This window comes from Phyllobates terribilis, unplaced genomic scaffold, assembly GCF_046119375.1.
Source record: "Phyllobates terribilis strain yellow unplaced genomic scaffold, ASM4611937v1 Scaffold_11__3_contigs__length_659146591, whole genome shotgun sequence".
Taxonomy (NCBI): Eukaryota; Metazoa; Chordata; class Amphibia; order Anura; family Dendrobatidae; genus Phyllobates; species Phyllobates terribilis.
The window spans coordinates 230,139,909-230,163,904 of record NW_027362771.1 but is presented as its reverse complement, the minus strand read 5'-3'; the positions used below and the strand labels follow the sequence as shown (position 1 = coordinate 230,163,904).

Genomic DNA, 23,996 nt, shown 5'->3' with positions numbered 1-23,996 from the left:
CCAAAGCAGTGGTTACCTCTGAGTCTGTGCACCTCTACTACCTGGCGGAGGACCCCCTGTTGCCTCCTGAATCCTCCGGGATACCACTCGATGACAAATGGAGAGAGACTTCTCTACACTCGGTACTCGATACTTTGTCCGCTTCGTCCTGTGAGCCTGACAATCGGTACCCCAAAGTGGTAGTTACCCCCGAGTCTCTACACCCCTCCGACCAGGCGGAGGACCTCCAGTTGTCTCCAGAACCCTTCGGGGTGCTACCTGGTAGCGAAAGGACAGAGACTCTCCTATACTCTGTACCTGATACCTCGCTCGCTTCGTCCAGTGAGTCCAACCTAGTGTACTCCGAAGCAGAGGTTACTCCCGAGTCTCTACACCCCTCCGACCAGGCGGAGGACCTCCAGTTGTCTCCAGAACCCTTCGGGGTGCTACCTGGTAGCGAAAGGACAGAGACTCTCCTTTACTCTGTACCTGATACCTCGCTCGCTTCGTCCAGTGAGTCCAACCTAGTGTACTCTGAAGCAGAGGTTACCCGTGAGTCTCTACACCCTTCTGACCAGGCGGAGGACCGCCAGTTGTCTCCAGAACCCTTCGGGGTGCCACCTGGTGGTGAATGGACAGAGACTTTCCTATACTCGGTACCCGATACCTCGCCTGCTTCGTCCAGTGAGTCCGACCTAGTGTACTCTGAAGCAGATGTTTTCTCTGAGCCTCTGCACTCTTCTGACCCGGCGGAGGACCTCCAGTTGTTTCCTGAATCCTCCGGGGTACCACCAGATAACAAAGAGACAGTGACTTTTCCTCATTATGTACCTGATAACCCGTCTATTTTTTCCTGTGAGCTTGACAAGATGTACCTCGAAGCAGAGATTACTCCCAAGTCTCTGTCCCCCTCCAACCCGGTGAAGGACTTCCAGTTGTCTCCTGTACCCTCTGGGGTGCCACCTGAAAATATGTGGAGAGAGACTTCCTTGTGTGCTGTTCCTGGTACTCCACCCGTTTCGTCTGTTGCTGAGGATGGCTGGATAGGAGATAGCATCCTAGCTAACCAGATGAGATCAGTTTTTCCTGTGGACAGTGGAAGTGATCTCCTTGAAGTGAACGACTGGTCCTCGAATTCCCTGCGGAAGATTCTGGCAGGCCTGAAGAAGAGGGGGCGTAAGGGGGGGGGTACTGTAACATACCTGGCGGCGTCCTTGCATGGTGGTCCATCTCCCACTGTGCAAGAGCGCGCACTTGATCTCCAGTCCAGAATGTCTCTCTGGCTTCCCTCCATGCTGTCTGTTTGTGTCTGTTTCTGCTGCTTAAGGGCGGCGCCCGATCACTTCCTACTTTTTGTACCTGCTGTGGGTCACACCCCTTGTGCGTCCTCAGCCTATTGCTGTCTGTCACCTGGTATATAGCTCAGCTGCTCCCATCTATTCCTGCCTGAGCATAGTGTTTCATTCAGTGTGTGCTTGCACTCTGAAGGTGCCAGGTCCCGTTCTGTGTTCTCTTGTCTGCCTATCCTGGAGGCTGTATTTCCAGGCCTGTCTGAACACGCTCCTAGCCTGTTCCTCCGTACACTCAGTTCCAGTCTGAACTCTCTCCTATCCTTTACCTGTTTTGCCTCTATGTCCGTTCCCTTCCTTTTTCTGCAGAGTCTGAACTCGTACCTAACTCCTGCTTGTTGTCTCTGTACTCCCGTTTGTGAGTTTGTGGTCCACTCGCTACTTCTCTGCTAGTACCCTGTGGGTGTCTGGCTCTGCCTTTCCCTTCCTGTCTGTTCCGTGTGAACAGAGCCCTGTCCCCCCTACTCAGCCTAGCCTGCTCTGACTCCTTTGCTCACCGCTCCGGCGGTTCTAGCCTGCTCTGACTCCTTTGCTCACCGCTCCGGCGGTTCTAGTCTGCTCTGATTCCTTTGCTTACCGCTCCGGCGGTTCTAGCCTGCTCTGACTCCTTGCTCACTGCTCCGCAGCCTTGCTCCACTCTGACCCTTTTGCTCACTGCTCCGGCAGCCTTGCTCCGCTCTGACCCTTTTGCCCGCTGCTCCGGCAGTCCTGTCCTGCCCTGCTTCTGCCCGCTGCTCCGGCAGTCCTGTCCTGCCCTGCTTCTGCCCGCTGCTCCGGCAGTCCTGTCCTGCCCTGCTTCTGCCCGCTGCTCCGGCAGTCCTGTCCTGCCCTGCTTCTGCCCGCTGCTCCGGCAGCCCCGTCCTGCCCTGCTTCTGCCCGCTGCTCCGGCAGTCCTGTCCTGCCCTGCTTCTGCCCGCTGCTCCGGCAGTCCTGTCCTGCCCTGCTTCTGCCCGCTGCTCCGGCAGTCCTGTCCTGCCCTGCTTCTGCCCGCTGCTCCGGCAGTCCTGTCCTGCCCTGCTTCTGCCCGCTGCTCCGGCAGTCCTGTCCTGCCCTGCTTCTGCCCGCTGCTCCGGCAATCCTGTCCTGCCCTGCTTCTGCCCGCTGCTCCGGCAGTCCTGTCCTGTCCTGCCCTGCTTCTGCCCGCTGCTCCGGCAGTCCTGTCCTGCCCTGCTTGTGCTCGCTGCTCCTGCAGCCCCGTCCTGCTCTGTTCTTGCCCACCGCTTCGGGCGTTCCCTCTCTGCTGTGGTTGTCTACCGCATCTGCGGTTCTGTGACCCAGTCTGTACTGGGTCTTAACCTTTCTGTGCTCCAGCCCGTCCTTTCGGCCAGTACCTCCCTGCCTGCATTCTCGCCTGTATCCACCCATCTGCATACCTGCCGTGTTTGCTTACATCCACCAGTCTGTGCCAGCCTAACCTGCCTGTTCCTGAGTCCCAGTGTGTACTGGGTCCTATCCCGCCTGTGTTCCTACCTGCTAGTGCCTCCCTGTCTGCACTCTAGCTGTGCTTGCCTGTACCCCTCTGCCTGTATTGTTCCTGAGTCCCAGTGTGTACTGGGTCCTATCCCGCCTGTGTTCCTACCTGCTAGTGCCTCCCCGTCTGCACTCTAGCTGCGCTTGCCTTTACCTGCCTGCCTGCATACCAGTCGTGCCTGCCTATACCCTCCAGTCTGTGCGCCAGCCTAACCAGCCTGTTCCAGTAATCCCTGTGTGGGTCAACCCCCGTGTCCGGAGTTTGACCTGGAGTAGCACCTGGTCCCTCTGCCCGGTTTCTCCCTGGTGCACTGGCGTCGTATGCCGTCGTGCCATCTTGGTCGGATCGGCCAGATACTTAGTCACGCCCCTCCAGGCACTCTCCGGTTCATGGTCCAGTGGAACCACAACACCCGCACACGCCAGTCAGTCCGGGCGTGTGCATAACATTCTGCATCTAACCCAGCCAATAGTTTTGGCCTAATACCACAGTTTGGCCACTCAGCTCTGCTCGGTTACCATCCATTGTTTTTTTGTGCAAACAACTCCAGAGTTGTGAATTAGTTAACCACCAAAATGAGTGGAAAAAGGCCTGCTGCTGGTGGAAAGGGGAATAGGCGTGTTGGGAAGGGGAAAAAAGGTTGTGTCCGTGGGGTAGGTGTTAAAGCAACAGTAACATCTGCAGAAGAAAGACCATCTTCCAGCCAAACTAAAATGTCTACTTCTTTTAGCGGACAATGTGATAAGATCCCTTTCTTACGGCCACGCCAATCGCTACAAATTCCAGATGAGGCACAAAAACAGCAGGTGCTTCAACGGATATCAAGTGCTCCTTTAAGTGGGCTCTCCTCCACATCAACTTCAACATCACAAATACTTCAGTCCTCAAAGGTGTCACCCAAATCGCACTTGCTTCCTCACAGCTCCCAAATCTCCAGCTGCCCGTCTGAGTATGAGGTAGAACAGATGGTTGAGTCTGCAGAGCTGTTTACTCATACTATAGCCTGGGAATCAGAGGTCGACTCCAGCGCTTCTGTGAATCCAGACGAGGAAATGATCTGCACTGATGCCCAGAATCTTTATGAGTCGGATCCAGGACCAGACGCAGAAGGTTCTGACCATAATGTAGACCCTCATTCCCAAACTGTAACTCCTGTTGGTGGAGACAATGAGGAAGACGATGATAAGACTCAAATACCTGATTGGAGCGACAACTTTAGTTTTTTGTCAGGGCAAGAACAGGTTGGCTCTGAGGACGACGGGTGTGATAACGCACAGGGTGATGATGATGAGGTTGGAGATCCCACTTACTGTCAACCCACAGTCAGCCAAGAGATGAGGTCAGCAGAGGAGGTGGAGGAAGATGCTAGTGACGACGAGGTCAGGTTGCGCCTTCCTGGACAGAGACGTAGTACTGGAAGCACGTCAACAACTGCATCCTCAAACACAACTCTGCCTCTCACCACAAGTCGTGGTGGCTCTTCAGGTCGCATGGGTGCTAAGCCTTGCATAGCCTGGGCATTTTTTCAGATCGATAAAGATGACCCAACTCGTGTTATCTGTAACATTTGTCAGCAAAAGCTAAGTAGAGGCCAAAAAATACATAGTTTGAGTACTTCATGCATGAACCGGCACATGGACATGAAGCATAAGTTGCAGTGGGAAGCTCAGTGTGCTACAATGCGGCCTAGCCGGCCGGGCCAACCACCGTCTGCCATATCTTGTGCATCCGCGGCCTCTTCATCCTCTGTGACTGGGGGGACAGCAGTCACACCTGTTTTGGGGCGCAGACCTGCCACCTCTTTACCCGCAACAGCCAGCGTGATTGGCAGGTCATCATTTTCTTTGGAGGTGGTAACACCAGCTGGTGTTGAGCGCTGTCCGACATCGATAGCACCACCTTTGGATCAAGGCAACCTAACATGTCCGCCTGCATCTTCCTCACAGACCGGCAGTTTGCCGGGGACACCCTTATCAACCCCGTCTAAGCACAATAGCCAGCCCTCGGTCCCTCAGATGTGGACAAGTAAAAGACCATTTCCTCCTAGCCATGAGAAAGCTAAGAGGTTGAATTTCACCATCTGCAAGCTCTTGGCTACAGAAATGCTGCCTTTCCGCCTGGTGGACACAGAGGATTTTCGAGACCTTATGTCCGTCGCAGTGCCCCAGTACCAGATGCCCAGTCGGCACTACTTCTCAAAGAAAGGTGTGCCTGCGCTCCACCAGCATGTCGCACATAACATCATCGCTTCTTTGAGAAACTCTGTGTGTGACAGGGTGCATTTCACCACAGACACTTGGACGAGTAGGCATGGACAGGGGCGTTACATGTCGCTGACTGGGCACTGGGTAACTATGGTGACAGCAGGACAAGGGGCTGTTGTCCAAGTCTTGCCATCCCCACGAGTTGTGCGTCAATCCTCTTTATGTCAAAGTTCCTCCACTGCTTCTGCCTCCTCAACCTCCTCTCGGTCTTCCACCTGCACCCAAAGCCTGTCTGGTCATGCCACAAGCTTTCTAACTGCGCAGAAGGGATCCTGCACACCTCCTTACTATGCTGGCAGTAGGGCTCAACGTCATCAGGCGGTTTTTACATTGAAATGTCTGGGAAATGTGAGTCACACAGCTGAGGAGTTGTGGTCAGCTCTGGAGAACCAATTTCATGAATGGTTGTCTCCACTGGACCTGAAACCAGGGAAGGCCGTGTGCGACAATGCTGCAAACCTGGGTGCGGCCCTTCGCCGGGGCAATGTCACACACGTGCCTTGTATGGCTCACGTGTTGAACCTGGTTGTCCAGCAATTTTTAGCCCACTATCCCAGACTAGATGGCCTTCTGCAGAGGGCACGGTCGCTGTGTGCTCACTTCCGCCGTTCGCATCCCGCAGCTCAGCGACTTACATCTCTACAGAAGTCGTTGGGCCTGCCACTTCACCGGCTAAAATGCGATGTGCCTACCCGGTGGAATTCAACTCTGCACATGTTGCAGCGACTGTGGCAGCACCGACAAGCCCTGGTGCAATACGTTCTGACGTATAGCCTGGGCCAACGAGATTCAGAGGTGGGGCAAATCACGCTGGAGGAGTGGTCTCAGATCAGGGACCTATGCACCCTTCTGCACAGTTTTGAAATGGCGACGAAGATGTTTAGTGCTGACGATGCCATTATCAGCATGACTATTCCGGTGATTTACATGCTGGAGCACATGTTAAACAGAATTCGGAGTCAGGTGGTGGCAAAAGAGGAGGTGGAGGAAGTAGAGGAGGAGGAGTTGTATGCGGAAGGGCTAACATCTGCAAGGTCCAGACGGTCGGCAGCACCAAGGCGGCAGGCATGTGAGGGTGGGGGAGATGGTTTTACCAGGGCGCATGGTAGCAGCCAAACTAGTGAGGAAGGTGCAGGAGCCCAGGAAGAAGTGGAGGACGAACTGATGGAAGACTCATCAGATGAGGGAGACCTTGATCACATTTCTGTTGTGCGAGGTTGGGGGGAGAGGACAGAGGAAGGAAGCATGATTGTTACCTCGCCACCAACACAACAGGGACTTGGTGCTCCTGGATGCGCAACACACATGAGTGCCTTCTTGCTGCACTACCTGCAACATGACCCTCGAATTGGGAGAATTAGAAATAATCCTGACTACTGGGTTGCCACACTGTTAGATCCCCGGTACAAAAGTAAATTTGCAGAAATTATTCCTGCCATAGAAAGGGATGCACGCATGCAGGAGTATCAGCAGAGACTGTTGCAGAATCTTACATGTGCTTTTCCACAAAATACCAGTGGTGCACGTAGTGAATCTCACAGTTCCAACTTGCCAACCGTGGGACCGTCAAGTGTTCAGCACTCAAACCGTAACAGAACCACAGTATCTGCTGGTAACATCAATTTTGCGGAATCATTTCACCACTTTTTTAGCCCATCCTTTGCAAGGCCACAGGAGACAAGAAGTCTGACACATAGTCAACGCCTAGAGACGATGGTACAGGAGTATCTCCAAGTAAACATTGAAGCGACGACTGTGTCACTGGACCCTTGCTCTTTTTGGGCTTCCAATCTGGATAAATGGCCGGAGCTAGCCACTTACGCCTTGGAGATCTTGTCATGCCCCGCAGCCAGCGTTCTGTCTGAACGTGTGTTCAGCGCTGCTGGTGGTGTGCTGACAGATAAGCGCACGCGGCTCTCCACTGATAATGTAGACAGACTCACGTTCATAAAGATGAACAAATCATGGATCCGAAACGACTTTTCTACCCCTGTGTCATCCTGGGGAGAGTAAAAGCTTGATGATTGGTTAAAATAACCCTACCAACCGTTTTAAGCTTTCAAATTACTAATCATGTTTATCTGTATCTTGACTGGAAAATAATTTGGGCTTTGTAGCAGTGTGCAGCACTGATCCTATTAGGCCATCTATACTAAAGCTTCACCAGATTTAAAATTAAAAATAATTTTTAGCTGCATCTAGCCCGGAAAATAATTTTGGGGCTCCGAGATGCGCAAGGCACATAAGTGCCTACTTGCTGCACTACCTGCAGCATGACCCTCATATTGTCAGAATTCGAAGTAATCATGACTACTGGGTTGCCACACTCTTAGATCCCCCAAACTTTTCGATCAACCTTTTCATTTTAATAAAGACCAAAAAAATGGTCATTTTTGAAATTATAAGCATTAGCAGGTTGTTAGAAACTGAAATCAAACAGTATTCAACTCAAAACTTTATTCTAGGTGATGTTACATTTTCACATAGGACCCCTTGTTCGAAAGGAGCTTCTGAACTCTCTCGTACATTGTATTTGTCAGGTTTTGGATGGTTTCTGCTTCAATTGTTTTGCATGAGGACAGAATACCCTCCCAGAGCTGTTGCTTAGATGTGAACTGCCTCCCGCCATCATAGACACTCCTTTTAATGATGCTCCAAAGGTTCTGAATGGGGTAGAGGTCAGGGGAGCATGGGGGTCACACCATAAGTTTGTCCCCTTTTATGCCCATATCAGCCAGAGATGCAGATGTTTTATGTGCAGCATGAGATGGTGCATTATCATGCAGAAAAATGATCTTGCTGTGAAATACACGGTTCTTCTTCTTGAACCATGGCAGGAAGTGCTGTTTGAGAAAATCCACATACATTATGGAGTTCATCTTTAGCACCTTCAGGGATCCTAAAGGGGCCGACAATCTCTCTCCCCATGATTCCAGCCCAAAACATTACTCCACCTCCTCCTTGTTGGCGCTGTAGCCGTGTTTGCGTGGGGTGTCCATCAACCAGCCATCCTCCACTCCATCCATCTGGACCATCGAGCGCTGCACGGCACTCATCCGTGAACAAAACAGTTTTGAAATCAGTCTTCATGTAATGTTTGGCCCACTGGAGCCGTTTCTGCTTGTGTGAAGTGGATAGAGGAGGTCGACAGGATGGCGCATGCACAGCTGCAAACCTCTGAAGGACCCTGCATCTTGTTATTCGGGGGACGTTGGAGGCACAAGCAGCTTCAAAAACTTGTCTGCTGCTTTGACAAGGCTTTTTTGCCGCTGCTCTTTCAACCTGACGTAATTGCCTGTAGGAAAGAGTCCTCAATTTGCCCTTATCAGCACGCACACGTGTGTACTGTGAATCAGCTACATACTTCTTGATTGCCAAGACACTTCATCCTGATCATCGCACAATGTTGATTGTAGTCATGCCTTGACCTAAACACTCCACAATTTGTTGCTTCTCAGCAGCCGACACATCCTTTTTCTTTCACATTTTGGCAGAAAATGTAGGCTGCTTAATAATGTGAGAGAGCCTTCTTAAGTAGTCTTGCCTTTCATTGGATACACCTGCCAAACTAATTAGCACAGGTGTCTGCAATTGCTTACAGTGATATAAAGAGCCCTGACACACATCACCATCAATGAGTTTAACTGACAAACAAACAAATTCTTCCCTTATCACTCCTAAACACTTTTTGCATAATAATTTGGAACGCAGTGTACATGTGCTTTTCCACAAAACACCAGTGGTTCACGTAGTGAATCTTACAGTTCTAACTTGCCAACCGTGGTCTGTATGGAGTTGTTCAATAAAGGGCCCAAAATTAAGATAACATAGATGGGAGAGGTCTCTATGAATAGGAATTCCTAAGTATTTGATACCCTGTGAGGGCCAGGCAAAGGGAAAGTTGGACTGGATGGAATCCTATATGGATTTGGGGAGGGAGACATCGAGGGCCTCAGACTTCGCTGCATTGATTTTAAAATTTTACCATGTAACAAAGTGATCTATTTCAGCCATAACAGCATGGATGGATATATGTGATTGAGTGATATATACTAGGACATCATCAGCAAATAGAGAGCACTTGTACTCGGTGCCTCCCACCTCAATCCAACTAATACTGGGGTTATGGCGAATTGATGAGAGCAGGTGCTCCGTCACTAGGATGTATAAGAGAGGGGACAGAGGACATCACTGCCTTGTCCCATTGGTGATTGTGAAAGGTGATGAAAATGTTCTGACGCACCCCCTGGGCCTTGGGACACCCGGAGCCGGACCCTTTTTGGTGGATGCTGGTGGTTGTAGTCTTCGTGGCGGCGACCCGGTTCCGTGGCTCAGGGCGGTCAAACCAGTGGCGGAACTATTTATGTGGTTTTGATGTTTAAATGTCCGACTACGCCACCCGTGGATTGCGGTCAGAGTGAACCGCCGCTACAGGGCAGACCGCTGAGGCTGGTGTTGTGGGTGCAGCAGAGCGTAGCATAACTCCCCACGGGAGGAGTATAGCCTCAGGGCAGTGTATGCGGAGGATGGGGGTGATGGTGCAGGGCAGCAGCAGTAACGACACGGAGTCAGTGATGCAGTTCAGGGCCTTTACTCACAGTTCTTATTATCCAGACCACGTCTGCAGGTAACGGCTGCCCACGTCGTACTGTGCTCACCAGGTGAGGGGCTCAGACAACTCCCAGATAACTTTGGAGCACTTCACAGGACCCCCTTTGTGTGTCCTTTGTCTGGCCTTTCTTACCAACACTTCTGTCGGGCTGCCTCGGGCCTCCTCTTGGTAAACTTGGCGCCAGTTTCCCTGACCCTATGTGGTGCCTTCCTAGCGGGTGTAGCGAGGGGCTGCGCCACATAAAATGTCAGAGCCTCCGGTTTCTAGCTGAGGGTCGTTTCCTGCCTCCACTAGTTCGGGGACCGGTCTCCCCCTTTGGCCTGACCCCTCCACGCAGGTGGATTCGGGCGTGCAGTGGCGACTCGCCCGTCCGCACCCCTGGGATCCCTTCATTCCTCGTTCCTGGAGCCTTCTCCGCTCCTCTTCCTTCCTTCTCCCTCTTCCAGGCCTGGGCCTCAGTTACTAGGCCCGCCTCCGGAGCAGAGCTCATGCAGAGCCCCTGCTCCCTGCCACTTCTGCTCAGACTTCTCTGCACTGAACTAAGATGGTGCCCACCTTTTATACTCCCTTCTCAATGCACCCAGGAACTGCTTCCTCCCTGCTCCTGCACTACAGGGTTCCCCTTCCTCAGTGTTCCCTCCCCCCACTCCAGCCAGGGACAGGGACTGTCGTGCCCATCTCAGGGGCATATTGGTCGCCCTGCCCCACGGCAATGTGGTGTAATGCATGCAGGTGTCGGGTCCTGATCCACACTCCATCCTTACCTGAGAGTGAGATTTCACACCTCTGGGTGAGGTGCAATACGTCTGTAGCAACCGAGCCCTCAGGGTGCTACAGTTCCATTTATCTTCAGCCTAGGTGACGTATTGCGATACAGGGCCGTGATTTTGGCTATAAAAGGGTCCCCTAGACCCCTACCCCAAGCTTTTTAAGAGAATCATATATGGCGTGCCAGGAGACTCTATGGAATGCTTTCTCAGCATCCAACGAGAGTATCTAATTACAAATTTTTAACTGCATCTAGCCCAGGAAATACTTTGTGCCTAGTAGCAGTGTCTGCTAGTCAGCGGATTATCCCGGCTGTTAAGCAAGCTGCACCACCTGTAGTTTAGACACTTAATTTTTTCAAAGGAAATGCTTCGGGACCATGGGATACTTAGTGAAGAGCATCAGGAGGCACCCCAAGGCATAGGGGCTGGGACTGGCAGAAGGATGCCTTGCGGTGGACAGCCGAGCTCGATCCTTATAAAAGCTTTTTAACTGCAGCAGCTTTAGTGGACGCTACTGGAGCTGGAATTACCGCGGCTGCTGGCATGAGACTTGCCCTCCAATAGATCCTTGTAAATGGATTTAAAGTGTATTCATTCAAATTAGAGAGACAATTTAAATTAAAAAGCTTAGAGCTGCCTCCACCACAGGGGGGCTCGCTCGACCCACCAGCGGACAGGCACCAGTATTGGGAGAGGGGGGCTGGCCGTCAGGGTTCACCGCGGCTCTGGCACAAACCCGGCGACACGGAGGTGGCACGGGCAGGAGCGGACTGGCCGTGTCGGCTTCTCACTTTTTGGATTTTAGAAGGGCATGACATGCCTATATCTGTGTCTCCCCCTCCTTTTACTCCTCCACCTCTTTTATTTTCGCATGACTATATGTACTTGTCACTTTTCCATGTGTTAGTTATGTCTTCTGAGCAGTTTGTCAGCTTTTGGACACCTTTGAAGGTGTTTTCTATGTGTTTCTATGTGTTTTTGTTTGCCTGCCATTGGTTTTAACGGTGTTCGAAGGTGTTCGACGAACAGTTCGACGAACAGTTCGGCGAACACATGGGTGTTCGACGAACCGAACCGAACTCGAACACTACGGGGGTGGCTCAACACTAGTAGGGACAACTGAGCGCTGGACTGGGACATGGACATGGATGGTGATTGTTTCAAGTCTGCAATGACAGGTGCATGGCGGTAGGCATCTTCGCATGCACCAAGGATCACTTATGATGGGCACACTTTTAGGCAGTGACCTGGGAGTCAGAGATGCTTCCAGAGGTCTTCCCCATGCTGTTCCCATGTCTTTTCAGCACTGTATGCATGTGTCTGATGATGTGTCACATACCACATGGCCAGATAAGGTAGTAAAATGTTAAAATTTCCTGCTGAATGCATTTGTCTTGATTGAAAGCAATGCAAAAGTGTAAAAACGCATCAAAAATGCTACGTGTGAACATAGCCCAAGGTGTGGAGGAGTATTTTTGTTTTTGGTTATTTATTTTGCCTTATATACAAGTCATTACCCTGGAAAGGATGTTACTTAACATATTTCCCAGGAAAATCCATTTTGTTTTTGTTTTTGTATGTTTTATTATGAGTCCGTAAAAGTGGCGTAATACTCTGACAACATTGTTGACAGCAGTGATCTGGGAGTCAGAGATGCTTCCAGGGGTCTTCCCCATGCTGTTCCCATGTCATTTGAGCACTGTTCCCATCGATTTGGGCAATTTTTAGGCCCTCTGCAGACTGCCGGGGAGCCACCTGAAAAATGCTCGAGTTTCCCTTAGACTTACATTGGACTCGTTGCTCGGGTCGAGCACCCGAGTATTCCAATGTGCTTGACCCGAGCAATGAGTACCCGAGCATTTTAGTACTCACTCATCACTAAATACTGGACATAATTTATCTTGTTGATTGTAAATCGCCTAGATTTCTCATCAAATAATGAAGCAAATTATACTTGTTTTTCAGCACAAATCACTTTCAATATTGTTTTCATGGTCATTGACCTGAATTAGGCAAGGTATGCAGTGTAGGAAATGAGTCACAGCAATCTCAGAGCACAGTTACATCTGTTATTTCAATGTATTTGTTAAGGTAATGTTAGTTATGTATTTGGCATATCTGGAGGGCAAGTGCAGAGACTAAACATATTTTGTCTGTTCTCTTTTTCAGGTGGACAGAACCTAATGAATATGACTTGGAGACAACTGTATAACACTGAATCACTGAGAGACCTTCCCGATATATTAATTCACCTGCATTGTAGTCTGAATATGAAGAATGTACAAAATTGAATCAGATGTTTTAATTCGAGTTTTGAGGCTGCTACAGAAACTGCTGATTTATCAGCTCAACCGTCCTATTTAGTCACTTAGTGGGCACTGATGGTAGCATCTAGTAGATGCAACTTGAAAGGGTCTACGATTTTGCATCTTAAATTACAGCATTGGCTTTCGGATAGTGAACATGTCTTCGGCAAGATTGGCTTTGGAAAGAAAATCAATGCCTGGGGGTCTTTCCACAATGTTTTTGGTCATAAGGCTATACTGGATCTTAAGTTTGATACATACAGTTGGAAGTCAAGAATATGCCCACTCTATCCGAGTGGAAGGGGATGTTATACTTGGTGGTCTTTTCCCAGTCCATTCAAGAGGAGAACGAGGGGTGCCTTGTGGGGAACTTAAAAAAGAAAAGGGAATTCACAGACTTGAGGCAATGATGTATGCCATAGACCAGATAAACAAAGACCAGGACCTTCTTCCAAACATTACTTTAGGTGTCCGGATCCTTGACACCTGCTCAAGGGATACCTATGCCTTGGAGCAATCTTTAACCTTTGTGCAAGCTTTAATAGAAAAAGATGCTACTGATGTCAGATGTGCAAATGGAGATTCACCTATTTTTACCAAGCCGGATAGGATATCCGCAGTGATAGGAGCTGCAGCAAGTTCTGTTTCCATTATGGTTGCTAATATATTAAGGCTATTTAAGGTAAGGTTTTTTTGCTTACATCCATACTTGCAGTGCTTTGTCTATACGTAGCATACTTTTTCCTTCAAGTAGAGTAATTTATGCAAAGCGTGCTTCTTTTTATGGTTTACATTGACAAGCTCTGAAAGCAGCATGTGTTATTGGAGTACTGAAGTAAATGAAATGTTAGTCTGCCAAGAGCCTTTGCATTCTCACTTTCTTGTTTTAATGACCCATTTACCCCTGTTAGCGCCGGAATCATCTTTGTAGCAAGTGAATATAATCTGGTGACGCATAGTAATTTTGTACTGCTCAAAAGATTTCTGCAACAAGATATGTTTCTGAATTCCTCTTATAACCTTTTGCACACAGGGAACACCATTAACAAAATACATGGATCAATAAAGTCAATAAAAAACCATTGTGCATATTGTGCCGAACAGAGGGATATGTAGTTTAAATCAGAATCCTTTCTAATGCAGGAATAAATCAGGGCACCCTCATAAACACTTCATCATCACTCCTTTTTACAACCGTGATGCCAGAGATGAAACTTCAATCCTTTCAGAAGATTTAGGCAAAGGAGCTCTTCTCCAGGAAGAAAACTCTCTCTTGTGCCAACTATAGTAAGCTACCCTGTAAGTCAATGTACGATCCATAAAAACCTCTCGTCGGAATATAAATATCATTATTAGCCAAGATAGACACCCATCTAGTCTTAATCCTCCGTCATGCGCACCTCTGGCACTCCCGAGTTCAGACGCAGTGCGCCTGACAAGAACAGGTTATAAAACCACCTATATCTAATTATCTCAATTTCAGGACACCAAAAGTAATCATGACCTTCATAGGGATGTTTTAAAAGAGAGGACACAAAATCAAATGCCCAAAAAACATTTAATTACCATAGACATATTAAAACAAAAAGTAGCAAATTTTTCAACTACCGCCAAATAAAATTCAGTTTTCATGACATAACTATTACTAAACATTGTGCCTTAGAGGCCACCCTCTTTTTTCTCAGAAAATCCTACTTATTTCTTCAAACTTTGCATTATTCATTTATAAAACAAGCTAAATGATTGTGATGAATAAAAAGAGAAATTACTAACCTTCAAATGAGAGCTGAGTTCAGGCGCAGTGAGCCTGAGAAGCTTCAAAGGTCAGATCTGCTCTCCAGAAGGTCTGCTGTAACACACTGAGATCAGGTTTCAAAGAACTTGTAAAGATAGGAGAGTTAGCTGATGAGGAAGAAGAACCATGAATCAGGTATAGTTTCTTTGGCCAATTATCCACAATACCCCACCAGGTTATTGACCAAAGTATTGTGACACCTACACATTCCATATGTATATTAGTTCTTCCAAACCCAACCAACCCAACCATGTCTTTATGGACCATGCTTTGTGCACTTGGGCACAATCATGCTGGAATAGAAAACAGCCTTCTGCATACTGTTTCCCAAGGTAAGAAGCATACAATTGTCCAAAATGTCTTGGTAGGCCAAAGCATTATTAGTTCTATGTACTGGCACTAAGGGCCTGTGCAAAACTATGAAAAACAAACCCATAACATTATTCATCCTCCACCAAACTGTATAGCTGGTACAATGCAGTCAGGCAGGTATCGTTCTCCTGGCATTCATCAAACCCAGGCTCATCCATCAGACTGCCAGATAATGAAGCATGATTTGTCCTATTACAGTAGAGTATTGCAATTCAGTAAGATCTTTAGAAAAATAAATTTTTTTTTTACAAATGTAGATAAAGTCAGACTGCATGGCTGGGGGCTGGATGTTATACACCTGTGGTGGTGGGACTGAATGAAAAACCTGAATTCAATTATTAAAGAATACCTATATATTTTTTTTATTGATAGGTGATGTCTAGCATGTCCTGCAGATCTTGAGACCTCCACCCACCACTTAAAGATCCACACTAAAAGGCAAGTGCATCAGGCACAAGAGCTCAGCTTCTACTTTAGCGTGCACATAAAGAGGTGCATTGGCTTAACAGAAAGTTAATGAGCTTGTCCACATAGTAGAGTACCGGTTCACAGGCTTTCTGGTGAGATCGTACACCATCTGTAGTTGCTCAGGCAGGAACTGAGTGCTTCAGCCTGACGAGCAGCAAATTTCAGAACAGCTTTTTGAGCGATCACTAAGGGTTTCAGGACTCACCCCCACCGATCTGCCAGACATATTAGGTAGTATGTGTCATTTAAAAAAATTAAGTTATAGGTACTCTGTTAAAGGTGTGTCCCAATACTTTGTTCTATACAATGTATTTGTATTAAAGTGGTTGTATTTTGACAATCTTGTGATGAATTGAGTAGAAATCATCAATAATTTTGAATGCAATCTCATTATTTTCAACTATTTTGCATCTTATTTACGAGTAAATCATTTTAAAATCACTTCTGATTATATGTGCTATAACTTGAGAATGACTTTGACCTTTGACAGGCGGTATGGACTGAAGCATTATTTATATGAAGTTACAACCTTACCTACCATATACAGACCATGTCCTCTTTTCTAAGCCTGCATAACTTATTGTAAAAGCTGAATCCAGATGGCTTGTTTAGTATGTCAGAGGTATCTTCCTACCCTAAATGTAAAAATGTCAAATATAGATATATAGAAGGCATTAATGTGTCTGAACTTATCAGCTGTCAGAGTTGCCAACTTTTGAAAATAGGTGTCAGGGGAAGATGAGATGTCCATAGTGCACCATATTATTTTCTCTACTGATGCTGAGCTCAGTCAGTAAAGGCGAGCCTCCGAAAAGTGCTCTGTTTAGCAGAATGATTACGCCAGCCAAATGGCTTCTCAATTTTTTACAGGATTTGCCTAGTGAAGGTCCCGGATATCTTCCTTTTTTTGAGACTCCCAAACAATCAGTGATAGTAGGATTTAGGCACATTGGGCCCAAAAGAGGTAACTATTCTGACAAACTACTTTCCATTTATGCAATTTTTCATTATCGTACATATAACCCGAGGTTGCACTATGGGTACGCTCGCACTGCTGTATAACACGGCCAAGTGTTATTCAATTTTATATGGAGTGCTATCCGATGGAGAACATGGAGACATTATGCTCTCCCTCCTCTCCACACCTGTGCTGCGATTCCCTCATGCAAGAGAATTGGATCACACTCAGATGACACTCTCCTCAAACTCTGAGCCAAGTGTAGTCAGCATAATAGGCCCAATTCTCTCGAAAGAGAGAATTGACGCCAGTGTGAGCGTACTCTAAAGAATATTTTTAGGCAAGGAGGATAACGTAAACATTTAATAGTAAAAAAAGCTGGAAAAAAGATTTTTTTGAACCTTTGTTGGCGTGTGCATATCTTTCCAGGGAATATCAGTGCATTAAAGGGAATCTGCAGGTTTTTGCTATGTAATCTGAAGACAGCAGGAGATAGAGGCTGAAACACAGAATTCATAGATGTGTAACTTTTCAAACTTTACTAATTGTGAAGGCTTTATCACTAAGAGATTAACATTGCTGGATTAGTCGGCAACTAAGCACCTCATTGTCTATGGACTTTGTACACAGAGATAGCCTGGTGTGGGCGGGGTTAGCTTCCTCGGCTCTGCTGTATTGATAAATCTAAAACCTCTGATTGTGTCAAAACCTCTGCACCTAGTAATCTAAGTGATACATTGTTGGATTAAGTTTCTCTTTGCCTACATCAGGCTGCTCTCAGATGAGGTAGCCAAAACCTGCTGAAAAATTCCCATTAAAGGCAATGGCCCCCTGAAGGGTTCCCTGTTTATCTCATTGGGCCAGTGAACGTGTGATGTAAGCTGCTAATTTGTGTATTCTAAAATATTTGAAAAGGTGTGATGACCCTAAAGTATTTATCATGAGCTGCCATTATGATTGTGAAATATGTAATTTATGTAATATGGAGAACATAATATTCACTTAGGGCAAAATACATTTTGTTTATCATTCTAAAATGATTCTTCTAAAACCATTAAGAAACATTAACTCAATGTCAGATGCCTTTTATGTCTATGGCTGGACTCTTTGCTAACAGAAGCTACTTTAAGACTTTTGAGAGCATTATATTTAAGATAACTATACTTTTCTCAGAAGTAAAAAATGTGATAATACTGTCAAAGAGACCAGACAGCTGAAACAAGGCTTTCAATTCTAAAAGCATAAAAAATGTTTAACTATGGTGTCAAGATTTGTCTTGCACAATGTTTTTTACTTTAAAGAAAATTATATATATTAATATTTATGTGAGTAATACCTGCTTCTAATTCACCATGTTTAGAGAAGGCATTTTTACTGAAATGAGTGAGTTACCATGTGATGCTTGGTGTATTGTATATTGAGATTCATCTGTATAATATTGCAAAGAGAAAAAAACTTGTGAGAAATCAATTCTTAAAAGGAATCTGTCACCAGGTTTTTGCTCCCCCATCTGAGAGCAGCATAATGTAGGGACAGAGATCCTGATTCCAGTGATGTGTCACTTACTGAGCTGCTTGCTGTCATTTTGATAAATTCCCTGTTTTATCTGCTGCAGATTTAGCAGCACTCTCAAAGCTGAGCTCTGTATAATCCCAACCACACCACTGATTGGTAGATTTCCGCCCATGGACAGAAAGCTGCCAATCAGTGGTGGGGTGGGGTTATACCGAGCTCATGAATATGCTTGACTACCAGGTTTACTAGTCCTCTAATAATAATCTCCTGCTCACAAAAAAAGTGATTTTATTAAAACTACAACAAGCAGCCAAATAAGGGACACATCACTGGAATCAGGGTCTCTGTCTCTACATTATGCTCCTCTCAGATTGGGTGGCAAAAAACTGGTGACAGATTCCTTTTAAGGAATCTTTGGCTTACACACAGGAGTATCAGGACAGAGAGTGACGCTAAGTAGTTATAGCATGCAGATTAGAAAGGATCCTTGGGTGAGAACCTATTGAAGGTTATTAGGGCTTCATGATCATTCTTGGAATACATGAGATTACATTTTCATGAATACAAAATAGATTTCTTGATCCATAATTATACCTAGATTTCAGTGCCATGTAGTCACCTACATCCAGTTATCTATTTAATGTTATAATAATGATGGCATTAATATTGGCTATGTGACTTTTTGATTTACTAGTTTATGTTATGTCAAATGCTGCAATTTCATATGGACCCTTGATGATATGTATCATCTTGAATCTAATGATTTTATAATGCTGACTGTACATGCAGGAAACATGAGGTCGCGGCAGCTCCCACTGAAAGGGAATTGATATATTTTGGCTCCTGTCAGACAGTCTAGTTACTGTGGATATACTACAGGGCCGCTATCTCATTACTTTTGGAAACCTGCAATGTCCTTAGAGGCGTTTTTTGCCAGTCTGTCTGGCTTCGCTTCTTGTTGCAGAGGTCCTGCCTTATAATCTTTTGGAGTGTGAGGAAAACAGCTATAGAGAGAACATTTCGAATAATCTTGCTGGCAGGAATATGTTTCTTGAAAAATTCCACACTATCCCGATAAGTTTTCAGCAGCTATTCAGAAACTTGAACAAATAGAATGACTATGATTTTTTCCACTGCACAGTCTCTTTTACTGCAGGATCTGCCAGTATAGGAGATTTTTATGTACTTTACTGTGATAATATTTCCTTTCCATTAAAAAATTGCCTAAATGAGAAGAAAAAATTGATCTTTTATCAGTAAAATAGGACTCATTTCCAATAATTTCTAAGACTTCCGTTTTTCTTTAATATTTCGTCTTCTTGGTAAATATAAAACAATACAAAACTTTCCTGTGGATATATTTTCATTGCTCACTTCCTTGAAACTGTTTAAGTTAAAAACAGTGAAAAAAGATGATATTATGAATTTTGTTGCTGGTGGACCCAGGGAAGGTGAGTAGAGCATGGTTTCTTGTTTTATAACTCATTGCAGCCAGTGAAGAAACTTACTTGAAGACAGCAACCCCTTCAAGTTATTCTATTATGGAAACTGAACCTGACTCCTTCTTTCAAAAGTATAGAACTTATGCTACCAAAACCTCACTGCTATGTTCTGGACTGTCCAATACTCACATATCTTTTGCTTTTGTCACTGAGTAATGCTGACTCTTTTGCTATGAAAATCTCACCTTGTTAAACAAGATGCTTTATTATTATGCAAATGGTAATTTATGTTGTGTATTCCCTTGCTGTGTATTCATAGTTTGGCACTGCTGCTAACCAGTTTTGTGCTTATTCTAGTTCTTAGGTACATAATGATGCTTATAGCTCCCATGCTAGTAGTTAGACATAGGATTGCATTGTTTCCTTGGAAGAGATAATGTGCTGATTTGTTGGTGCTATGGCTGGGTCATAAGGCAGCATGAGGTTGGCTTTAGAATTCATACTTGTAATGTGAGCCAATAGAGATGTTCTATTTTCCCAGTAGATGACAGACACGTACAAAAGGACAGCCAATAGAGGAGTGGGGAGCTGTGGAGCCAAGCAGAAAGTGTCTGCCTCATAGCTAGCTAGTAGTGGGGGTGAGTAATACTTGCTTTATATGGTGAACTTACCTATAGTGAGAGTCACAGGGCAAATTGGGAAGTTCCAGTTTGTGCTGCCATCCATATAGCTTGTTCTAGTAGAGGGAGACCTGTCCAACCTCAATGGAAAGTACCAATACTGCTAAGAGAGGACAAGTATATTCATCACAGAGAGAGCAGATTATTATTATTCCTGTGAGTTAAAAAGTATATTTAACATGTAGATTAAGATTACCCTAGTGAGGTGCTTTTTATACACTTCAGTGGGTACGGAAAGTATTCAGACCCCTTTACATTTTTTCACTCTTAGTTTCATTGCAGCCATTTGGTAAATTCTAAAAAGTTCATTTTTTTTCTCAATAAAGTACACTGTGCACCCCATCTTGACTGAAAAGACAGAAATGTAGAAATTTTTGAACATGTATTAAAAAGAAAAACTGAAATATCACAGGGTCATAAGTACTCAGACCCTTTCCTCAGACACATATTTTAGTCACATGCTGTTCATTCCTTGTGATCCTCCTTGAGATGCTTCTACTCCTTCATTGAAGTCCAGCTGTGTTTAATTAAACTGATATGACTTGATTTGGAAAGGCACACACCTGTCTATATAAGACCTCACAGCTCACAGTTCATATCAGACCACATGAGAATCACAAGCTCAAAGGAACTGCCCAAGGAACTCAGAGACAGAATTGTGGCAAGGCACAGATTTGGCCAAGGTTACAAAATAATTTCTGCATTACTCAAGGTTTCTAAGAGCACAGTGGCCTACATAATCCTTAAATGGAAGAAGTTTGGAACCACCAGAAGTCTTCCTAGACTTGGCCGTCCAGCCAAACTGAGCAATCGTGGGAGAAGAGCTTTGGTGAGAGAAGTAAAGATGAACCCCAAGATCACTGTGGCTGAGCTCCAGACATGCAGTAGGGAGATGGGAGAAAGTTCCACAAAGTCAACTATCACTGCAGCCCTCCACTAGTCAGGCCTTTATGGCAGAGTGGCCTGATGGAAGCCTCTCCTCAGTGCAAGACATATGAAAGCCCTCATAGAGTTTGCTCAAAAACACATGAAGGACTCCCAAACTATGAGAAATAAGATTCTCTGGTTTGATGAGACGAAGATAGGACTTTTTAGTGATAATTCTAAGCGGTATGTGTGGAGAAAAGCAGGCACTGCTTATCACTTGCCCAATACAATCCCAACAGTGAAACATGGTGGTGGCAGCTTCATGCTATGGTTTTTTTTTCAGCTGCAGGGACAGGACGACTGGTTGCAATTGAAGGAAATATGAATGTGGCCAAGTACAGAGATATCCTGGATGAAAACCTCTTCCAGAGTGCTCTGGACCTCAGACTTGGCCGAAGGTTCACCATCCAACAAGACAATTACCCTAAGCAAACAGCTAAAATAACAAAGGAGTGGCTTCAGAACAACTCTGTGAGCAATCTTGACTGGCCCAGCCAGAGCCCTGACCTAAACGCAATTGAGCATCTCTGGAGAGACCTGAAAATGGCTGTCCACCAACGTTCACCATCCAACCTGACGGAACTGGAGAGGATCTGCAAGGAAGAATGCCAAAGGATCCCCAAATCCATGTGTGAAAAACTTGTTGCATCATTCCTAAGAAGACTCATGGCTGTAATAGCTCAAAAGGGTGCTTCTACTCAATACTGAGCAAAGGGTCTCAATACTTATGACCATGTGATATTTCAGTTTTTCTTTTTTAATACATTTACAAAAATTTCTACATTTCTGGTTTTATCAGAATTTACCAAATGGCTGCAATGAAACAAAGAGTGAAGAATTTAAGGCTATGTGCCCACGATGCAGAAATGCTGCATATACGGTATTTTCCGCTTCTCCCTGGCAGGAAAAACGCATGAGAATTTTTTTTTTCCTGCCATGTAGAAGCGTTTGTCAAGCGTTCTTCACATGCACTTCTGCATGTGGGTTATCAAGCGCTTTTCCAAGCGATTTTAGCATCACTTGGAAAGTGCTTGACAACTTGGTCACACTATATAAATCCATGCAACCGGCATGGATTTATATAGTGTGACCAATTAATAGTTTAAAAAAAAAAGAATAAAAATGGTAAAAAATAAAAAATAAAGATTATACTCACCTTCCGATGTCCCCAGTGTTTTCTCCGCTATGTCTGGTCTGTTTTATGGGTTGCGGTGGTGGGAAAGGACCTCCGGTGACGTCATTGAGTCATATGACAGGTCTCGTGACCGGCGACGTCAGCGGTCGCGTGACCTGTCACATGACTAAATGACATCATGGCAGGTCCTTCACACCACCGCGACCCATTCAACAGACCAGACGGAGCGGAGAAAATACTGGGGGTCATCGGAAGGTAAGTATAATCTTTATTTTTTATTTTGAATTCTTTTTTTAACAGGTTCTATGGTACCTGGGTCCGGAGGAGAGTCTCCTCTTCTCCAAACCCAGGTACCATCTGCACATAGAAACGCATATTATCCGTGTGTGCATATTTACTCACATGGATAATATGAGTTTCAATGCAAGTCAATGGGGGCAATTACGCTGCGTGTCCGCAAAATTAATGGACATGCTGCGTATTTTTCTGCAATGATAATCCGCAGCGGAAATTTCCGCAGCATGTGCACAGCACATGCGGATTATCATTGGGGACCGTGGGGCACGTATTACCAAGCGTTTTTTAAGCGTTTTTGCTGCGGAAATTCCTCGGCAAAAACGCTTGAAAAACGCATAGTGGGTACGCAGCCTCAAGGGGTCTGAATGCTTTCCGTGCCCACTGTATATGATCCTAATGCTGTTTACATAGAGAATAGCCTTTACTGGATTCAAATGATAGAAAATGATATACAATACTCATATAAAGCAACACCAAATCTCAAACTTTATGTTTACTTCATTTATTTTATTTTGTAGGAATTAAAGGTGATCTGTCACCAGGTTTTTGCTATGTAATCTGATAGCATTATGATGTAGGGGCTGAGAGCCTTATTCTAGCAATGTATCACTCACTAGGCTGTGTGTTCCTGTTTCAATAAAATTAGTGTTTTATCAGCAGGAGATTATCACTGCAGGACTAGGTGTCTCGTGCCTTCTATTCTGTGTAACACTGGCCCCACCACTGATTGGCAGCTTTCTGTGAATGTACAGTATACACAGAAATCTGTCAATCAGTCATATAGCATAGAACTTAGCATTTTGAGCTCTGCTAGATCTGTAGCAGAAAAAAAACTGTGATAGTATAAAAAGGACAGCATGCAGTCCAGAAAGTGACATATCGCTGGAATCAAGGTATCAGGCCCTTCATCAAGTTGCTCTCAGATTACATGGCATAAACTGCTGACAGATTCACTTTAATGACCCAGAAACCAAATTTGGACATAAGCAAGCTCAAACTAGGCAATAGAATAAGAAAACAAAAACAATACACCATTCAATGTGGATTCTTCAGTTTGTTTTTCTGCCTTCCTGATCTAATTTTGTAGTAACTGGAAATTACCCTGGGGTTGTTAAATAGCTACAACAGATGTTACAACATAAAGGTAAAAATCACATGAGGATAACAGTTTTTATATTATGAAAAAAGGAGAGAAAAATAAAGGATGTCTATTTTGAATAAAACATCTATCGTACAAATTATTTACATTTAAAGTACAAGACTTCCTTTATGTCATATTAAAATCAGGAAAAAAAGGAACGTTTTCCTTTACTGTCTTCTCTAATATTTAACAATGTGGCTATATGTATAAAGAAAAATTTCCCCAGCCATTTGTCATAATCTGAAAAGTTTACAAAATGCAACTTTTCTAGTTTTTATTGCTTATGAGGTCATGACAAATTGAGGCACAGCTGTGATTCGTGGAACGGAAAGAAAAAGCTGGGATCATGGAAATGATTCTCGTAGGGAGTCATCTCTCTCAGTTATCAGGAATTTGTTGCAGGACTGTGTATTAGCTTAGCATTGCTCTGTTGAAACCTTAGCAGCTTTTCATCTCCTCCATTCTGAGCGCGGGTATCAGATACTGTGCTGCACAAGATTTGTGAGACTTATACC

At 45.3% G+C, this 23,996-nt stretch overlaps 1 protein-coding gene across 2 annotated transcripts in view; it reads left to right on the top strand.

The window, feature by feature from the left end:
- The window catches only part of GRM8 (glutamate metabotropic receptor 8), a 1,775,795-nt gene that overhangs the window by 98,622 nt on the left and 1,653,177 nt on the right, over positions 1-23,996 (top strand). For both annotated transcript variants that reach the window (XM_073652085.1, XM_073652084.1), the window contains exon 2: positions 12,615-13,433. In XM_073652085.1, coding sequence (XP_073508186.1) covers positions 12,909-13,433 — 525 coding nt within the window. In that variant the 5' untranslated portion in view covers positions 12,615-12,908. The remainder of the gene's footprint in view (positions 1-12,614; positions 13,434-23,996) is intronic.